This window comes from Physeter macrocephalus, chromosome 19, assembly GCF_002837175.3.
Source record: "Physeter macrocephalus isolate SW-GA chromosome 19, ASM283717v5, whole genome shotgun sequence".
In the NCBI taxonomy this organism is placed as follows: domain Eukaryota; kingdom Metazoa; phylum Chordata; class Mammalia; order Artiodactyla; family Physeteridae; genus Physeter; species Physeter macrocephalus.
The window spans coordinates 3,058,157-3,078,031 of NC_041232.1; the positions used below are offsets into that span (position 1 = coordinate 3,058,157).

The following is a 19,875-nucleotide window of genomic DNA, read 5'->3' on the forward strand; positions in this document are numbered from 1 at the left end:
AAAAATCTGAAAGAGAAATTAAGAAAACACTCCCATTTACCATTGCAACAAAAAGAATAAAATATCCAACACTGTCTTAATTACAAAAGCTCTAGGTATTCTGGGTTCTGGTGGACAGGCTGGAATCCGCAAGCACTAGGCTCACCATGGGGAGCAGGGGGTTGTAGTTTGCACTTTATCGCAGGATTTCCTGGGTGCTGCTCGTCCTCTGTGCCCAGAGGGAGGCCTGAGACACTCTGGGGAGGGGTAGGTAGCAGTGGGCGGGGTGGGGGTGGGTAGCTGGAGGGAGGGAGGGGGACATGCAGTGTGGTAGGCGCCCCAGGTGGACCATCTGAGAGGGCCCTGAGCACAGCAGCTCCTGGGTTGGCCTGTGTAGCTGTGTCCTGGGGGTGTCCTCACTGGGCCTGTGGGTGGGGGTCTGGGTGGGTGAGGGTAGCTACTTCTGGGGCTGCGCTCTTACCAGCGTGGGGTCTTGGGCACTAGCGAAGCCCATCAGGAGCAACAGGTCACAGGGGGCCGGCGGCTCTTCCGGGACGGCCTGCATGCAGGGCGCAGTGGTCCTCGTGCTGGTGGTCATGGGTCTGGGTTCTCTATCCACAGCCACGACCAGAAGGACCCTCTGCACCTGGCGGAGTGCTGGGCACGTGGCTGGCACTCAATACTGGTGGTTTAGCAGTTTCTGTGCAAGATTTTAAAGGACTATTTGTCGGCTGTTTTCCTGCTGCACTTCACGCCCATGTTTTGGGGTATCTGTGGGGACCAGGCCTTTCCTGGGCCCTGGCGCCCGGCCAGGTCCAGCTGGCTGCGTGGTTTCCCAGAGTGGCCAGCAGGGGGCGCGGCAGGACTGGCCACCGCCCAGCAGGGCTGCTCCGGCTCTCAGGCCTGGGCCTGCTTGTCAGGAGAGGAGAAACTGGGATCGTGGGGCAAATGCCAGGCGCCCCGTCTTCCAGGCCCTGAGCGACCGGCCGCCAGGGATGCTGGAGGAACCCGTCTCCTCCCTGTGTGGACACAGCATCCTGTAGGAGAGGGCTCCAGGCTGACACCCAGGATTCCTCTGTAACTGGATTTGGGGGCCCCCTGGAAGTGTCTCCAACCCCTCGGGCCCTCTGATGGTGGTCTCAGGCCCTGCCTGGCACACGTAGTGCTGGGCGCTGAGAGCCGCCGGCCCACTCTTAGGGCAGCTCCACTGTCCCGACCACTTCATGTGCAGCTGGGCTGTGGGCAGAGGCAGGTGCCCTCCCTGTCCAGAGGAGAGAGCCAGGACTGGGAGGGGAGGCAGCGGGGGCATTCCTGGCATCCCGCCATCACCACTAGGGGCTGGAGAGAGATGGGGGCACTGCGTCCATGGGAGCACAGGGTGAGGTGTGGACATCCTCAGCCTGACAGCCCTTGGCAGACAGTAGACCCTCCGCCCCACCCAGACTTAGCAAAGCACGAGGCCCCCCCAGTGGTGACCCTGCCCCTCTGGCAAGGGGACCCTCTCCCCTCAGGGCCGTCCTCCACCAACTCTGGCCCCCTCTCCCGTCCCCTCTGCTGGGCCTGGGCTTGCAGCTAACGCCGTGTCTGTGGACCTCTCTGGATGCAGCTTAGCACGTGCCTCCCCCGTGCCAGGCAATGCTCAGGCAGCAGCAGGGGAAGGAGGCGGGTCAGACGGTGCCAACACCCCTTCCCGCCTCACCCTGGCCTGGGCGCTCTTCCACGGCCTGGGGTGCTGGGCCCCGAGGGGATGATGTGTCTTGGGCCGTGAGGATGGGGACGGTCCTGTCAGCAGAGGGATCAGCTGGTGAGAGGAAGAAATGGAGCAGATAAAGACTGCGGGGGAGTGGGGAGGGGGACCACTGTCCCAGGGAAGCCTCCTCCCCTCCTTGAACACATCTGGGCAGGAGGCAGAATCCTTCTATTTCCCTCTCACTGTGTATTTTTAGTTAAAGATGCTCACGCTGAGATTACTGCTCTTTTCACAGTTGGCATTAAAGTGCAAAATAAGTCTCAAAGATCAAGAGCCAGGTCCGTGTGTCTGAGTGCTGGGGACCTGCACACGTGTGTGTCTGTCTGTATCCCTCCCTTGGGGCTTCATGTCCAGTCCTGGGTTTGAGGAGGCAACATGGGGTAGCTCTGTGCCCCCGTGGGCTCCTGCCCTGGCCGTCCAGGTGCAGAGCTGGGCGAGGACCCAGGTCTCAGACCCAGGTGTTGGGAGGCACCGGCCCCCTCTGCTCCTCCCGGGCAGGATGGCTCCACTGCTCCCTGACCTTGGGCATCTTTCCTCATCTGTAAAATGGGTCACCACTGACACCCCGCTGCAGGGATGAGTGTGAAATAAGATAGTCTGTAAGGAGCCCGGTGCACTGTGAACAAACTTCCTTGACTAGTGTTTTCCATCCCTTGGCCCCCTAACCATCCTGGCAAGTCAGCCAACGGTGGGCCAGCGGGGCCCCTCCTCCAAACACCCTGCAGGCTCGTCGTTCATGCTGGGGGCTGTCAGCACTCTCCAGGCCCACTGGGCATCTCTCCCGCTTTGTGGGGATGATTCTTACCCTAGTGGAGGTGTCTTTAGGGTGCGGGGGAGTCCAGGTGATGGTGCAGCCTGGGCTGGTGCCATCGTTACCCCCAAACCTCAGCCCCTTGGGACACACAGGCCTGGCAGATCTCCCTCTTTTGCAGCGTCTTTCTACTCTTGGGGTTGTTTGTTCTTGACATTCATTTAAAAATGGTTTTTCCTAAACATGTGGAGGGAGGGGGGAGAGAAAAAGGAACCTCAGCACGGACGGTGTCCCCCCACCCTCCCGCATGCTGTCCCCGCACACAGCACTCGGGACGAGGCTCGGCTCATTCAGGATATTTTATTTTCGTGAAGTAGACAATCTCGGACTTTCGTGCGATCACCAGCTCCTCTTTCCCTCTCGACATCCCTTAAAGTCCTCGGCTGTGACTCCTCACACCAACCTTGGGCTCACGGTACCAAAGGCCGAGAGGAGGTTTGGCAAGGGCTCTGGCGGTGCCTTCGTGTTTGCACACAGCCCTCAGCCAAGGTAATCCACGCGGCGGTGGCGGTGGCAGTGCCGCGGGCCCTGGGCAGGAATGGCCTCCCTCAGGCTGCAAGGCGGCCGAGCCTTCACAGGAGTCGAGGCTGCCCTCTGGCCTCCCTTTCCTCCACTTGCAGAAAAGCCACAGGTAATTTACTCTTTAAATACCAAGACATTTAGCTATTGTTCGTTCGCTCCTGGGTGAAGGACCTTCTTTAAATACATCACATTTATTTTCTGAAAGAAAAACGAAGCGGAAACCGCACCAGTAACAAGAGGACGCTGCACGGGCTTATGTACAACTCGGCGCCGAGGCTGCTGCCGGGCATAGAGGGACAGACTCGTCCAGGGAACAATTTTACACTCAGCAAAGCCAGACACAAAAAGGACCACCCGAAAAAAAAAATAGGTTTTGAAAATCTGCATTTAAAAAAGAATACTCAACTGCATTGGAAATTTTCTGTATTTCTGCGAAACACCACGAGATTTGGCCAAAAAAAAAAAGAAAAAGAAAAAAAGGATGTCAGAAGAGAAAAACCAGGTTTCGGTTTATAAAACGTCCGACTTGTAGAAGAAAAGCTGGCGCCCAGCTGGCCTGGTCTGAGACAAGTTGCGCCACGCGTGTCACCATGTGGAGTTTTGCTGCATATTCTGAAGCGGTTTAAAAAGAGCTGTGTGGCCGGAGGGCTGGTCAGTGCTGTCGCAGGCCCGGTGCCTGGTCCCAGCGCGCACGTGGGGTGGCGTGGCCCCTGCTTTGGGTCTCCTCCCAGGGAGCCGGCCGCCCCTCCCTGTGGTCCCTCGGACCCCCATGCAGAGTGGGGCCACGTCGGGAAGGCAGGGTGATGTGGCAGGAGGGGCTTGGGGTGGACTTGGTGACAGCTCCTCAAGTCTTCACGGGACCTCAGCCACGCGGGAAGCCTGCTGTCTGCAGAGCGTGCACGTGTGTGTGTGCGTGTGTGTGTGTGCGCAAGTGTGTCTACTTACCTAGCGATCTATCCGTACATATTCATGTTTGCGGAAACGTGGGAGCCGAGGAGGCGGGGCGGGGGACACGCTCCGGGCCCCCGTTTTCTGCCCCCGTGCTGGTCACCAGCGCGGGCGGGGGTGTGATACCCCAGTTTCGCCACAGCCGACGCTGGCTCCTCAGCAGAGGCCGATGTACTTGAGGTTGTTCTGGATGATGACGTCGGTCACGGCGTCAAACACGAACTGGATGTTACTGGTGTCGGTGGCACAGGTGAAGTGGGAGTAGATCTCCTTGGTCTCCTTGTTGCGGTTCAGGTCCTCGAACTGCCGCTGGATGTAGACGGCGGCCTCCTCGTAGGTGTTCTGGCCGCTGTACTCGGGGAAGCACACGGTGAGTGGGATGCGCCGGATCTTCTGCGCCAGCAGGTCCTTCTTGTTGAGGAAGAGGATGAGGGAGGTGCTGACGAACCAGTTGTTGTTGCAGATGGAGTCAAAGAGGCGCAGGCTCTCCGCCATCCGGCTCTGGGGGGGGAGGGGGGACGGTAAGCGCAGCCCAGCCCTGCTAGGCCCAAGAGCACCCTCCCCACCGGGCCCCAGCTGGCCCTGTGCCCTCCGACCCCGCTGGCCCCCGTGGTCGCTGACAGCACGTGGCTTCGGGGCTGCCGGCTGGGGCCCCACGCCTGCACGGGCAAGCCCCCCCCTCCTATGGGGGCACTGTCGCCGCATCCCCTGCGCGCAGCGTGTGGGTAGCCTCCCCGGCAGTCCGCTCCACCTGCTGGGGTTTGGCTGGCCCCGTGCCTCCATCCTGCCAGGCGGGGCATCAGTCCTCACTGGAGTCCGCGAGGGTGAGGCCTGTGTTCACGAAAGCAAGGGTGCAGGGCAGAGCTGGGCAGGCCTGGCCCCTGCCGGCGGTGTGCTCACTCAAGGCCACATGGAGGATCCCGTGGCCGCGCCACCCCCGCCAGCACAGAGGATGCGAGGACGGCGGCCAGGAGGCACCGTGACCACAGAGCGTGGCCCTGGCCCTCCTCCACCTCCCCTTGAAGACCGTGACCCTGCTGTGGAGCCTCTGGGTTTTCAAGGAACCCAGGGCCCTCGTCTGACTCCCATGCACAACTGACCATCCTACTTCTAAAGGGACTCCTGCTGCTGGTGAAAGCTGCCCCGTGTTTGAAAGTAAAATGAATGAGATGAGCGTCCCAAGTGTGGGGCCAGTGTAGATCGGAGGCATCGGATTTAAGGACTTTTCTGACGATGTGGTAACAACAGGGAAGCTGCAGCTGGTGCTGATGGGTGGACATGGGCACCGGCCTGCTCCACCCTCACACCTTCCTATCCCCATTCTGCAGATAAAGAAACTGGGGCCTGGAGAGGCAGGAAATGTGCTCTAAGTCCCATGGCTGGGAGCTCTAGGCTTGCTGCTCCTCCAAGGTGGATGGGCAGTGCTGCTGGCCCCAGGTGGCGGTACCCGGGGGAGGCCCCACAAAGCCCTGCTCTCCCACAGACCCTGCCTTCTCTGAGATACACGGTCTGACAGCAACAGTGCTGAGAAGGAACCCCCCACCCACCCACCACGTAGACACTGCCTCAAGGTCCTGCACTCCACCAGGGAGGGACCGTTTCCAAAACCCATCCTGTGCCTTCTTTAGAACAAGCTCAGGAATAACAGAAGCTCTGAAAGTGATTAGTCTCAGGTCTTGGGTGTGTGTGGGGTGGGGTGAGCCTTCTGCAGAGAGAAACAGGATGCAGGACCCCCAGGTGTGCCTGGAGGAGCGGACGATGTTCCACATGCAGTTAAGTGGTGGTCCAGGAATGTCACATTCTACTAGGTAGAAATTAGCGCTAACGGATTCCCGGAAGCTGTGTGGCAGGGACCAGCAGAGCTGTCATATCTCATGGGAATGATGTCATAATCAGGCGCTGTGCTTCTGACCCCAGATTTCACATCAGATAAATAATAGATGTGGCCATTAGCGTGTATTAATTAATCCACTGAGCAGACACTTGCTAAGCAGGCTCTGAGGGCCGCCAGCAGGTCCCAGATCTCGCGCCGGTGACGGGGCCCCAGAGACGAGAGGCCAGTGGTCAGGCCCTGGGTGTGGAGTAGCGTTCAAGGGTGGGTGGGCAAGTGTGGAGTAGGGCCAGGCAGGGATGCTGGGATGGGCATCTGCACAGGGCCTGGGCCTGCCTCCCTGGACCCTGCTAGGTCACTGGGGGTGAGAGCCGGGTGCCTCCCGCATCCAGGCCAGCTGCTCCTGCTGAAACAGTGCACATGTGCTGAGACGGGTCGGTCCTCCAGGGCGTGTGTGCGTGGGAAGAGGTCAGCTGCCATGCCCTGCGTAGAGCAGGCCCCAGGGCCCCGAGAGGCTGCATCTGCCTTTCCTGCTCAGCACACCCCAGGCTGACTTCAGACCCCAGGGGCCGGCCCCTCTACCCCACAGATGTCCCTCCGAGCCTCGCCAGGCAACAGAGGGCAGAGGAGGCCAGCAGGACGGGCACTGCTGTGCGGCCTGAGCAGGACAGACAGACACCCCTCGTGTCCGGCCCTTGCCCACACCTGGGGCTCCTCTTGCTCTCCAGGCAGGTGGGGCTCAGGTTTCCCTGTTCCCTCCCTCTCCCTTGGGACAAACCGTGGGGACCCACAAGGGCCATCCTTTAGGTGGGCGGCGCTCAGGGAGCCGGTGGGAGGCACTGACTGGCCCGGCTGGGAAAACACAGGAGCCTGGGAGCTCCACCTGCCCTCCCCGAAAGCCGCTGGGTGAGCATGGCGAAGGGGGCACTGTGCCCTCGGACCCACCACACAGAGGTCCCTCAGCCAGGAGAGGAGCCAGCCCAGAAGGCACTGGGCGGGCAGGGGGAGCTGGAGCCCCTTTGGTGCTATGACCACTGCTGTGCAGGCTCCTGGAGCCGGAGCAGGAGCCCGAGCATGGGCGCGCGGGCTGAGCAGCACGCTGACACCTGAATCACAGATCACTGAGAAAGGAACGTGCTGTTTTGAGCTGTAACTCTGGAAACCGTGAGAAGCACGCACAAGAGTGTGCGTACGGGAGGGAGGCGCACCGGGCAGGGCCTCCCCCAGGGTCCCCTCCCCGTTCGGCTTGCCCTCCGTGGCCTCACCCCCGACTCCTCTTCCCAGCCCCGCACCCCGGCGCCCCCTCCTGCCACACACGTCTGGGGTGCTCTGGCACCAGGATGGAATCCCAGTTCCTCCGTCTGCGTTCAGGGCCTCCCTGGTCCTGAGGGTGTGCTCAGCCTGGGGGCCAGCTGTGGCCCCATTCTCCCCGACGCCTCCCTGGCACCCGGTTCTGACTCCACCCACTTGGTGCTGTGGGTCACAGGGTTGGGCCCCGTCCTCATGTGGTCCACTGGGCCCTGGGGTGAATGAAGCTGGGGCAGCTTTGGAGTCACCGAACTCTGCCCATCATGCCTTGTCTTGCCATGACTTCAAACAGCCTGACACAAACATCCTCTCGCTGCAAGCCAGGGAGGCCACCCACCTCACACAGGGGATGGGGCTCTGGACAGGCGGCTCCCAAGGCTGGGTGAGGACCCCGTGTCTGCGCCAACCCCAGCGCTCCCCCAGCAGGAGGCCCTCTGCGCCCTCAGCACTGCAGCTGCTCCTCCCAGGAGAAAATCCCCCATGACTGCTCGCCTGCGATGCCACCCAGGGCTCTGGTGCCCACCCAGCTCTCTCCAGGAGCTGCTCACAGTGAGAAACATCGTGTACACAGATGACATGGAGCAGATGATTCCCGTCAGAGGCCTGGGCAGCGGTGGCGATCCCATGCTCGGGAAGGGGCAGGAACCAGTGATTTGTAACAGCACACGTCAGACCCTGGGAGGCAGCTGGACAGTCCCCAGGGTGGCACACAAGTAATTTCTCAGCCATTTGCAGAGAAAGCTACTGCTTGGACACGTCCGAATATACTCAACCTCACCGAACAGACTGGACTTTCCCCAGGGGGCTGCAGCTGGTGACCCCCCTCTAAGGGGCTTCCAGCTTGCTGGTCGGAGACTGGAATCTTTGCTAAGTGCCGAGCTCAGTGGTGGAGGCCTTTACCCTGAGCACAACCGCCACGCGATAGCACCCGTGGTGGCCTGGACCAGACCGGCTCCTGGAACATCCTGAGGAGCCCGGGGGCTGGGGCGCAAAGGGGAGCCTCGGCCCTGGTCCCCCATGAAGGCTCCCCTGAGTCACGAAAGGGCAGGTGTCCCTGTTATGGGTACAGATTTGCGGCCTGGGGTTTGCTCTCCCCGCCAGGGCTCGCTGCACCTTGGACAAGTCCTTTCTCCTCTCCCGGCCTCAGTGTCCTCATCTGTAAAATGGGGATGATCAAAGCACCCAGCACCAGGACAGCTGCGGGAGCAACACGGTTTTGGTTTGAGAGGAACCAGGTTTGCTGGGCCTCGGCCTGTGGCTGCCTTCCCAGCAGATGCTCTGCATGCCACTCACTGCCGGAGCCCTGGAACTGGGGTGTCCTCATCTCCTCTTGTCCAAGACCTGCTTCCCTTCCCACCGGCACAGAGCCTCTGTGGGAGGTGGGATGGAGAGGGAGGGGGCTGGATTCTGCAGACCCGGCTCAACTGCCATCCTGAGCCCCCAGGGCCACCAGCACCTCCCTCCAGGCCGCTGGCTCCCAGCTCTGCCTGGTTCCTCTGCTCTGGGGGCTCCGTAACTGCTCAGCCTGGAGACCCAACAGCTGCCCAGACCCTGTGACACCCCCTCAGCCCCTCGCTCACTGTTGCAGGGGCACAGGACAGCACCAAGTGCCAGGCAAGCACCCGTTTCCTTGATTTAATAGGCCAAGAGGGCTGCCTTTGGCTTCCTCGCGGGCTAGCAGGGGGGCACTGGCCCCAAATGTGAACACCCAAGTCCAGCCCTGCACTCTACAAAAGGGGAGCACAGGTCCGCCAACAGGCAAGGGGGCCACCCAAACACTGCCTGCTCGGCTCGCCCTGGGCACAGCAGAGGCTCCAGTCCCAGACCTCATAAAGTGCTGGTGATGTCAAGGTTTCAGCCCTTCCCAGAACTGGCCCAAACCCCGGGGCCCGGGAGACCCGGAAACCCCAGCCCACCGGCACGCCAACAACCTTCACTGCTAGGCCCGCATCCCCCGCCCCTCAGCCTCCATGGGCAGAGGCGCTCCAGGTGCCCTTCTAGGTGTGAGGGGGACGGAGGAGAGGTGAGCTTGTGGAGTGGCCAACGAGGGTCAGAACCCCTGCTCTGCCAGCCGCCAGCTCTTGTTTGTTCTGAGCCTCAGTTTCCCCACCTGTAAAGCACGGTCTGTTAGGGATCCTGCTCACGAGGCTGGGGGCTAAAACGTGACACTTCTGGAAAGCTGAGTCTCCATGCCGGGCACCATTGACCACAGCGGCCATCACGGCATGACTCAGAGATAAAAGGGGAGGTGGCCTGGAGCAGGGGGCCCTGTGAGGCTAGGATGAGGCAACGGGAAGCCAGCCACGGCCAAAGCCTGGGGCCGCAGCGGGAAGCCGGCAGGGGGAAGAGGATGCAGCGCGGCTGGGCCTTGGCGCTGGCTCGGCTGCTTGGGACTCAGAGCCCAGGGAGGCTCTGTCCCGCCCTGGGACTCAGGTTTCTCATCCCTAACACGAGTTCTCAGTTCCGTTTCGGTCTGGGAAGCCCAGGTCTGCCTGTTGTAGGAGCGCCTGGAGTGTTTGTTCTTGGGAACTGTGAATTTAGCTTTTCACGCTGGCAGCAGAGCTGGGAGGCTGGGCTGCGGACATGAATGAGCTCCATTCACCACGATGGTGCCATCCCTGAGGCTCAGCCACCAGGCCCGGCCCGGGCAACGGTGCCAGGCTCCAAGGGCGCCGAGGGCGGGACCGGGCAGTGAGGCCTTCTGGCAGCACCCTGGCTGCATGGACCAAGGGGGAGGGTCCAGCCGGGGCTGGATATCGAGCTGGCACCTTCACAAAGTAACAGCCAAGCCTCTGCTCCCTCTGTGGTGGCGTGGCTCGAGGGGCGCGGAGGCGCGGCTGACCCAGCTAGTGGCACGTCCCAGCGGGCAGTCTGCGGTCTGTCCTCTGTGTGGCGCTGACTGCCCTCCCCGCCTCCACTGCCCGGGAGGCAGGTGAGGCCCGGAGCCCTGTGCTCTGGGCCTGGTGGGTGGGAGGAGCCCCCGAGACCTCCCCTGGCCCACCCTGAGCCCTGCCGGGGGAGCCGGGCTTGGACAACCCCAGCCTTCTCCAGCGAGGAGAGGGCGAGTGGGCCCCACCGTCACACCCAGGTCCCGAGGTCCGGGCAGGTGCACAGGGGTGGGGGTGGAGGGGCCTGTGTTAGATGCACCTGCAACTGTGGAAAGGTGTGAAGACAGGATTGTGCCTCCAGAGTAAAACCCCTCCAAGGATGGCATTGGTCGCTCAGGGAAATAGCTTATTCTTTGTCACCAAAGAAGTGGGAGGCTGGTCTTTGGGGGTGAGAGAGGGGTGTCTTTATCTTCATGCAAAGCTGCAGAGAAGTCTAGTGCGGCCTGGGGGTGCTCAGGGGGCCCTGCTGGGAGGTGCCTTGGGCCCCACGGGGAAGAGGCCGGGCCCAACCCACAGGCTGCCCGGTGTCGCTCCCCCACTCGTCCACCGAGGGTCCTTATCCTTCCGGAGCTTATTTCCCTTTTGGGGCTCCAGCTTGTCTCGGGTCATGGGGGTGGCTCAGGGGAGCAAGGCCCTGGCTTGCGTCTGCCCTTAGGCTGTGGGGTGCAGGCAGGAGGGCTCCCCGGGAACAGGGTGGGGTGGCAAGAAGCAGAGCAACAGCCCCAGACTGAGCTGGAGGCCTCGGGCAGCGAGGCAGCATGGCCGCGCTGTCCTGGCAGAAGCCCAGTGCGGAGCTGGTGCAGGAGATGACTCAGACCTCCACTCATGCCCACAGGGATGGGAATGGGACGCTCGGGCCTCCCCAGGCAGCCCTGGCTCCCCACTGTTGCCAGAATCTGCATTTCTCCACACCCCCCCACCCTCGCCCCCAGTATCGCGTCCCTCATTGGAAGTGTTTGCGGGAGGGCAGGGCCTGTGTGCTTGACTCACCCAGGCCTGGATGGAGTCACTACAGCCCTGTGCAGACAAGAGAGCAGATGTGGTGGTGGTCCAGCGCCCACAGGGAGATGGCCAGCGCAGGAGTGGGGCAGCCCCTCGGGTCCTTCCCAACACTGAGAGTCTGTGACAGCAGCTGCCACCCAGGGCAGCTGCTCCCCTCCCTTGGTTGAGCTTATACTCAGACACTCAGCATGCAGTTTCCATGGCAACTGGGGAGGAAGCCTCCACCCTCGGCCTCGCACAGCAACACAGACCGAAGGCAGAAGACGCTCCATCTTTAAGCTGGGCCAGGTGTCCCTCTCCACAGGGGCACTCAGGCCCAGCCCTGGCTGGCTGGCCAGATCACACTGTCTATCACTGTCTACTTGTTGGGAGTAGGGGTGGGCCTCTGGGTGTTGAGGGTATCTCACTCTCCCTGGTGGGCGGGGCAGTGGGCAGGGAAGAGGGGAGGTCCTTCTGGTACCTGCTCCTGCCTGCAGTGCCCTGGGTGTGTGCGACTCCCAGTGGGAGGGGTGGGGTGGGATTGTTACCGAAAGGATGGTGCCTCGCCCTCGACAGCTGCCCCTGGAGGCTCTGGGCCTTGCTCCTCCTCTGCGTGGAGGCTGCTGTGATGTCCAGAGGTCCAGCTCTCTGCTCCTCTCAGAGCAGTGGCTGTGAGGGCTTCTCCCCACATCCCCATTTATGGATGTGGGAATGGGGGCTGTGAGGGCCAGCCTGGCCTGCCCAAGCCCCTCTGCCCCAAGGAGAACTTCCGACGGCCACAGCCACCCCTTGGTCCTTGCCATCCCCATCCTGCTCCTGGCCTCAGGCAACGGGGAGGTGCCTGGGGACAGAGCTGGATGACCGGGGTCACGTCCAGACCAACCTGGTTGGCGCTCCCCACTTCTTCCTCCCACAAGCCTAAGTGCTGGCCGCGCCGGACTGGAGAAATGGATTAATGAGGCTAAGGGATCAACGAGCCCGACTGTCCCCGGGGCTCATCTGCACGGGCGGCACAGAGTGCGTGGTGCCGCAGCCTGTGCGGGGGCAACAGGGCGAGCCGGGGGTGCTGCCGCCCGCCCCCTTCTCTCTCTGGGGTGGGCAGCGTTCTCCCTCAGCTGCCCAGGGTCAGTGCACCCATTCCCAAAGTCTGGGCCCTCGAGCCCACGGAGCCACACTGCCCCTGTACCCTGTGGGCCCTCGGGACACCCAGGCCAAGATCGACTGGCACGGCCCTGCCGCACAGGCAGCTCACTTCCCGTGCCCCTCCCGCCGCCACCCCCCCCCCACCAGGCACAGCCATGGCGCTCCTCGGCACCCCTTCCCCCTTCCAGTGCCTCAGCGTGTTCCTACCCCACCCTCTTGTGTCCCTGGGACCTCAGAGGCCTCCCAGTGCAGGCCCTGATCCCCTGCTCTGACCCTTGGCACCAGACGCCCACTCAAACCAGCCCCCCCCTCCCATCTTCTGTCTGACCCCCTTTCTCCCTGGCTCACTTCAGCTTTCGGGCTCCCCACTTCCCGTGCCCCTCCCGCCGCCCCCCCCCCCCCCCACCAGGCACAGCCATGGCGCTCCTCGGCACCCCTTCCCCCTTCCAGTGCCTCAGCGTGTTCCTACCCCACCCTCTTGTGTCCCTGGGACCTCAGAGGCCTCCCAGTGCAGGCCCTGATCCCCTGCTCTGACCCTTGGCACCAGACGCCCACTCAAACCAGCCCCCCCCTCCCATCCTCTGTCTGACCCCCTTTCTCCCTGGCTCACTTCAGCTTTCGGGCTCCCTGGGTGATGTGAGTGGGACAGGCTGAAAGGGGTGGGAGCCTGAGTGAGGAGCCCTGAGGCAGCCCCACCCCAAGCCCTCATGGCTGCCTCGGTTGGCCTTGGACTTGACCTCACCCAAGAGTCTCAGGTCCTGCCAACCAGGAGATGGCAGTTATTCTGGGCTGTCGTGAAGTGAGTCACAGTAGAAACGTGGTCGACAGGCAGTGACAGGAAGCTGGAGGCCCAGCATCCCTACCACGGAGCACGGGCGTCTGAGATCCAAGCCCGGCCTCTCCCGGCACCGTTCCCTGGACGTCAAGCAGTCACTCTCGGAAACACAGAGAGAAGCAAGGGGCAGTCCTGGCTTAAGAGAACTGAGGCCCTAGGGGCGGACACACGTGCACTGACCACCCAGTGCCAAGCCAGCAAGCTGGGGCAGGTGGCATGGAGGGAGGGCACTGTCTGGCTGCCTCTGCCAGGGGAGGCAGTACCCAGGAGTGGGCATGACCCCCCCACAGAGGCTGGGGTCCCAGAGTCGGGCCATGGGCTCTACCTGCATCTGTCCAGTTGACGGCACCTCCAGCCACACCTGGAATCTCCTTCCCACCTCTCCCTGCCTCTGCTCCGTGTCTCTGCAACCTGGGGTCACTTCGCTGCCCTGTGCATAGCCCTCCAGCAGCTCCCATCCCAGCGGGGTGACCCAGCACCTTCTGCCTGGCCCCAACTCATCCCCGCATGGGGCCTTCACCAGGCAGGCTGTCCTCCCCTGGGTCTCGGCAGAGGGGTGGGCTCTCAAGGCCATCCCTGAGCCTCCCCGAAGTAGCCGGTCACCAGCTGGAATCCTTCTGTTGATTTGCTGTGGCTTTGAACACCACCACCCCGTCTGCGGGGGCTGGTCTCTCCAGTGCCCGGCAGGGTGAGTGGTCTGCTGGCCGCAGGGCCATGGCAGGCAGGGCTGGATGGTGCGGGATGTAGATATTAGGCAAGGCGGCCGTGTGCAGGGGCTACAGTGAGAGGACACCGGGCGCCACGTGTCCTGCCTGTCCAGGTGGTCGGACCTGGCCACTGGGGAGGGGCCTGCCCACGCCCCCAACCTCCCCTCCCCCACACCAGGACACTGACACTTGGCAGGGCTGGGCCTCCCCTGCTCCCTGCAGCAGGATCCATGCCGTCCTGGCCCTTCGCTGGCAGTGGCCTGTGTCCCTTCTCGCCTCAGCGCCGTCGTGAAGCAAAACGAGGGGAAAAAGCGTTTATAGGCAGGTGCCCTTCTGGTTTTAAAACCATCAGGAACCCCCTGACCTGCCGGGGACGAAGGCTCGGGGTTCATCTTCCTCCCCCAAACCCCGGGGTTTGTGCGGCGGCCCCAGGACTGACTCCACTGTGTGTCCCTGTCGGTGCCCTGGCTCCTGCTCCCCTGACCCCTGGCCTCCGCCGCCACCTGCAGGACGGGCAGCCCGAGGCCGCGGGAGTCGTGACCAGAGTGCGGATTAGCCAGCAGCACAGAGGGATTAGCACTCGGGGCGGCGCACCTCACGCCCCACAGTCCTGGTGCTCACGGCCCTTGGCCCCCCTCCCCAGGGACGAGAAGGGGGCTCAGCAAAGGGCCACCGCCTCTCCCCTCCCAGGGGGCGGCTTGCTGCAGCCCAGCTGGGGGCAGGAGGAGGCTCAGCCCTGCAGGCCTAGGGCCAGCGACAGATGGGGCTTCACTGGGGTGGGAGTGTGTTCCGACGGGTCTAGAAGTCAGAGGCACCGTTCGTCTGTCCCCTGCCCCCCATCGAGTGACAACTGTGACGCTCGTCCTAACAGCGCCGGCCAGGCCTGCCACTTCAAACAGTAGGGCTGTTTAAACAAGATAACAGGCTGCGGGGAAGCTGTGCTCGGGCCCTAATGGCCTGAAACCCATCCTGAACCTGCCAGAAACAGCGGAAGCTCAGCCTCGGGCCACCTCGCCTGACGCCACCCGTCCCCGCCCCATGCTCAGCACCCACCTTCTCCAGGCAGCCTGTTTGCTGGTCCCCAGTCTCCCAAAGTATACGGCTCAGAGGGGGCTAGGGTGACCCAGAGTAGTAGCAAGTGTGGCAGCCCGTCTGGGGGGCTTAGAGGTTTGTGTGCAGGGTCCATGACAGCACCTGAGGCCCAGCCTCTTTCCCCTGCCCTCATCCTCCCACCCTGACATCTGCCCCTGGAGAGGAAGGACCGCGACCTTGGCCCCACCGTTTCCCCACGGTCCCCGGCACGGGGCTGGGACCGGGCTGCCTCGGGACGAGTGTGCTCCACCGAGCGCCCCCGCTTCCACTGCCACAGCCATGCTGGCCTCGGCGTGCTGTGAGTCCTCAGGAGCCAGACAGCCCAGGTGGACCACAGGTGGCCACATGATGACCCTGGCGCCACACAGGCAGGTCACTGCCCCAGCCCAGCACCAAAACACGCTCTTGCCCTGGCTGGTGGCTTTGCCCACCTGACCGAGCTGTCCCCTGGGAGTCTGTGTGGCCAGCCAGCCCCCCGCACCCCAAACACACATCATTCTTCTGCTCTCTGTTCTCACTGAGCCTCAGAATCAATGACTGACAGGATCTCAGAGCCAGAAAGGACCATTCCTGATCCCACAAGTGTCCAGTAGAGCCCCGGGCAGGTGTGACGAGGGCACTGGGCATCTCATAACTTTGGATGGGGGGGCGGGACTGAGTTAGAATTGACTCCCAGACTCCTAAGGCCACACTTGGAGCACTTGCTCTGTAAGGCCTAGAGCTCCTGTGTCCTGCTCCCAGCTCCCCATGTCATGCCCAGGCCCAGGGAGGAAGGGTGGCAGCCTAGGATGAGGTCCGGGCTCTAGGTCCCGCCTGCTCTCACCTCATCTGCCGCCCCCACCCCCACCACTACCGCCCCCAGGGAGGATGCCTCTTCCAAAGCCCCAGTCCTTCCAGTCCTTTTCAGCTTCAGCTGAAATGAGAACTGCTTTCTATTTGTTTTTGTCTTAAATCTTGCTGGCTTGATCCAAGCCCCCCTGCTGTCAGTCACTGACAGGAAATTAGCAAACAGCATGATGCAGGTGCATGCAGGCCTGGCCCGGTTTGCAGACCATCACTGCCACCACAGGAGGGAACGGCAGTGCAAACAGCCCCTCCTGCGACCAGACTGAGGACCCCCTGGGCCCCAACACCCTTGCCTAACACTGTTCAGCAAGGTGGAGCTTCTGCACCCCTGGGCACAGCCGTGGGCCACCCCTCCTGGAGGAAAGGCTGGAGAGCCATGGGCAGCAGGTGGCCAGTTCCCGCAGGGGCATGAGAAGCTGGGGACAGGGCGGGGGGGCAGGTAGACATCTCAGTGGGGAACCTCTGCTTGTGGCCAAACAAGATGGATTTCAGAAATGCTCATTCTTAGGAAGTAATATTTGGGCCATTACTGCCCTAACCCTGGCTTCTCCATCAGCAGGGGGTCGGGGCTGGGCAAGGGCAGTCTTCTGGGGTCTCAGCTCCATTGAGAAACTGATCAAAGTGACAGAGCCTCTCCCAAGAAGGATGCCTACATGTGCTGGTGCAACCATACAATCGGGACGCAGTTTAGGGAATTCCGCAGGACCCTGGGACCACAGCAGGGCCCTCGAGCCTGGGAACGCTGCTCCTGCCTGTGGGGGCAGCTGGAGCTTTATCCCGCCCCGGATGCTGTCACTGTGGCTGACATACCCCACACCCTGCTAGGTGCTCGGTGGCTGACAGCGTTCTCCCGGTGCTCGCCGTGGCCAGCGCGGTCGAAGCCTCTCAGCCCCCTTTTCAGGTGAGGCAGGGGGATGAAGAAGCTGGGTGGGGCCCTGTTTCTGGTTCCCAAGCCCTTGTCTTCGTGTCACTGCCTCTTGAGTGGGTCCTCGAAACCTCACCCCCCTCCAGCTGTGACCACCCGTATCACCCCCAGGGCTGGGCCAGCCCATCCCCCCAGACTGGCAGTATGGCAGGAGATACTGGGCCACGGGGTCACAGCAGCTATGCCTGGGGACAGAGCACTGGGCAGGAGCAGGAACAAGGTTCGGGGGAAGGGCGTGCCAGAGGCTGGCTGGTCAGCAGGTCATGGCTGTGGTCTCACTGAACCCAGGCTGGAGTCACATGCAGTGTCTCCATCCATGTCCTCCACAACCATTGGGGACAGTAGGTCTCCCACCCCCATGGGCTCCTTGCTGTCCAGAAGAGACCTCCTGCCCTTCCTGGGCCCCACACCACTGCAGCAGGGGCTGGGATGCCCTAGGAGGAACATGTGCTATGTCAGGGCTGGTGGTGCCCAACGCCAGGTCCCCTGGTCAGCTGCGCTACAGAAGGCCAGCCTGCTAGGTCTGGGCATCAGAAAGTGTGGTGACAGTTCTGCCCAGCGTCTCCTCTGTCCTGATTCAGTGTGGTCTCTGGCCTTGGTGATGCCACATCCTGATGCCCCAGGCTGTGCTGGGGGTGGGACTTGGCACCGGGACCTCGCCCAGGTGGCCCAGCTCTCCATGGCCCCCCAAAACCCCTTGGTCCTGAGAGGCACTGGCAGCCTGGCCCTGGGAAGCCTGAGCAGGAATGGGGAGTGGGGGGCTGGGTGGTTATCCCTTGTGAGAAGAAAAAGAAATGGCAGGAGGGCACTGTGTTCCCTGCAAGCCTCTGTGATTCCCACAGCCTTCCCAGCCACCAAACCAGGCAGGGTGGCTCAGGCCACAGGGGAGGCCACGGGGCTGACCAGGGTCTAAGCTCCACTGCTGGGCATCCCCCTCCATCAGAGCGCCAGCCCCAGAGTCCCACGCTCTGCGGGCACCAAACACAGGCACCTGACAGACGTCAAAACTGCATCCTGTCCTTGAGCCGTGGATCTGTCGTCTGGCTTTGCAGACAAGGGAGCCACGACTGGACCAGCTTGTCCAGCTGAGGCCGCACAGGACTGGGGCTGCATGTGGCTGGCCCCCTTTTGCCCCCTGAGGTCCTGTCTTTGGGCAGATGAGGCTGAAAGAGGAGCCGAGGGGGCATCCCTGGAGCCGGCAGGCAGTCAACAAAGGGCCCGGGTAGGAAGCCGCCCAAGAACTACAGGTTGCCCCAGTAAGCTGTTCCAGACTGTTCTTTCCCCAGCGGCTGGTAGTTGGCTACAGAGCTGGTTTCCTGGAGCCTGAGACACAGGACCAAAGGCTATGGCTTCTGGGGAACGTGGAGCTGGGCCATGCAGCTTGGAGGCTCTGGGCCTCCTCAGCCAGGATGCTGTCAGCCTTCCCAGGGTCACCGAAGGCCCGAAAAGGTGTGTGGGGCTGTGGCCTGGGGCTGGCCTCAGCGGAAACCTCAGGACATGAGGCCCAGGGCCTATGGGTGACTGTGGTTTTATTCATGAAATTAGAGCAAATACATGAGCTGAGGAGACACCAACTAGGGGTGATGAAGACAGGGTCAGGGTGAGCTGTGGCCCAGGTTCCCGGGCCAGCCTGAGTTCAGTCTCTGGATCTGAGGACATGTGTCCAGTGGGGAGCCACGTGCAGGGAACAGGGCCACCTTCTGCTCCATCCGGGGGGCCGCCCTCAGATGGTCGACCATGCCCCCTTGCCCTAGCTGACTGTATTCAGATCTACCAAAACACTAGACTGTCGGAGACAGAGGGGCCTGGGGGTGGGGGCGGTCCCCGAGTTCTGTTAGCACAGAAGCCTTTCTCAGTGTTGTTCAGGGCCAGCTGTCTGTGCTGGTTACCGAGGGTCCCCCAGTGGTCTCAGCCAGCTCCCTGGAGCCTGTTCTTGCTAAGTGAAGAAGTTGTTTTTCAGTTCTCAGATTATAGAAATCCCTTAAAACAATAATAATCTGCGTCTTAAAACCCCTCTGGGTTCTGACATGTGCGTAACGAGTGGGGCTAATGTGCTCAGGAAATTAATTAACACGCTGGCCTGGGCGCTGAGCGGGACGCGGGAGCTGCAAGAGGCCCCGACGAGCCCTGGCAGCAACGACTACACCAGGCGGTGCTGGGGGTGGGAACTGGCACCCGGGACCTTGCCCAGCTCTCCGTGGCCCCCCCAAACCCCTCGGTCCTGCCTCTGTGGGCCGCCCCCACAGGCCCCACGACCCAGGCTGGATGTGCAAGGTCGAGCCCAGATTACCACCCCCACCTTCATCCCAATCCGTCCAGGCCCTGCTCCTGATGTCTGCTCCCTTCTCCCCTGCAAGGCAGTCTCTGGGGCAGGACGCCCCCTGGGGTTCTCTGGACCCAGAGAGCTGCTGCACTGGGGTGCCTCGGGGCTGGCCACAGCTCGCATGGGGCCAGCGGATGTGGGCACTGGGGGAGCCACTCCGGCCTCCAGGGTTTGCTCAATGTGGTCCCCATGTGACCTCAGGGGAGGAAGGGCCACAGTTGCCTCTGTCCCTCACTGCTTCCTGAACAAGCCCCATGGGGCCTGTCCTCAGGCGGAGACCCCGGGAGGCCCGGCTGGAGCAGATTCGCACGTGAGTCCAACATGCTGACAGAGACATGGCAGAACCACCTGGCTCCAGGCTGCTCCCCTATGCAGAGGCTCGATTCTTGTGAATCTTCCCGGGGAGAGCATGGAGCCATCTGGCAAATGACCATTCGCAAGCGGGACGAACGTGAACAGAAAAGACAGGTGTGGTCACAGTGCCAGAGCAGGGAGGTGCTGAGGGGTCACAAAGGAGGCTGACAGCTCTTTAAAAGGATGCAGACAGTGAACACTGTAATTCACCGATGAATGAGCCTGACGGGCAGGCCCTTCCAGCCAGGGTTCGGGGGTCACCGGCTGCAGGAGGCTGGTGAATGTTTAACCTCTGGCTAGGGTGGGGGCCAGCTGTAGAGGCTGCCAATTTCCATGGTGTCATTACTGTCACCTGGATGATTTTAAGCTACCAACATGATGTCAAACAGCTCACAAACTTCTTAAAAACGGAAAAATTGGCACTTGTGAGCTGGTGTTGGCCAGCCACTGCCCTCCAGTGGATGGGTGTGCAGCACAGGTGGGGGCCAGCGCTGCCCAAACAGCGCCAATGGCGCCCGCCTGCTCCCTCCCAGGGCTGGTCCGTGACCTGGCAAGAGGCTGACCCCAACCCGCCTATGGGGGAAGGACCGCAGCCTCAGATCCGAGGGACACGTGGACACCCCCATGCAGAT

General features: G+C 62.3%; 2 protein-coding genes across 3 annotated transcripts in view; one reads left to right on the plus strand and one right to left on the minus strand.

Moving 5' to 3' along the window:
* The window catches only part of RSPH14 (radial spoke head 14 homolog), a 61,604-nt gene that overhangs the window by 7,681 nt on the left and 34,048 nt on the right, over positions 1-19,875 (plus strand). The window lies entirely within an intron of this gene.
* Positions 2,828-19,875, minus strand: part of GNAZ (G protein subunit alpha z) — a 42,396-nt gene continuing 25,348 nt past the window's right edge. Inside the window, exon 3 of the mRNA XM_024121116.3 lies at positions 2,828-4,511. Within this exon, the coding sequence (XP_023976884.1) occupies positions 4,167-4,511 (345 nt within the window). The 3' untranslated portion in view covers positions 2,828-4,166. The remainder of the gene's footprint in view (positions 4,512-19,875) is intronic.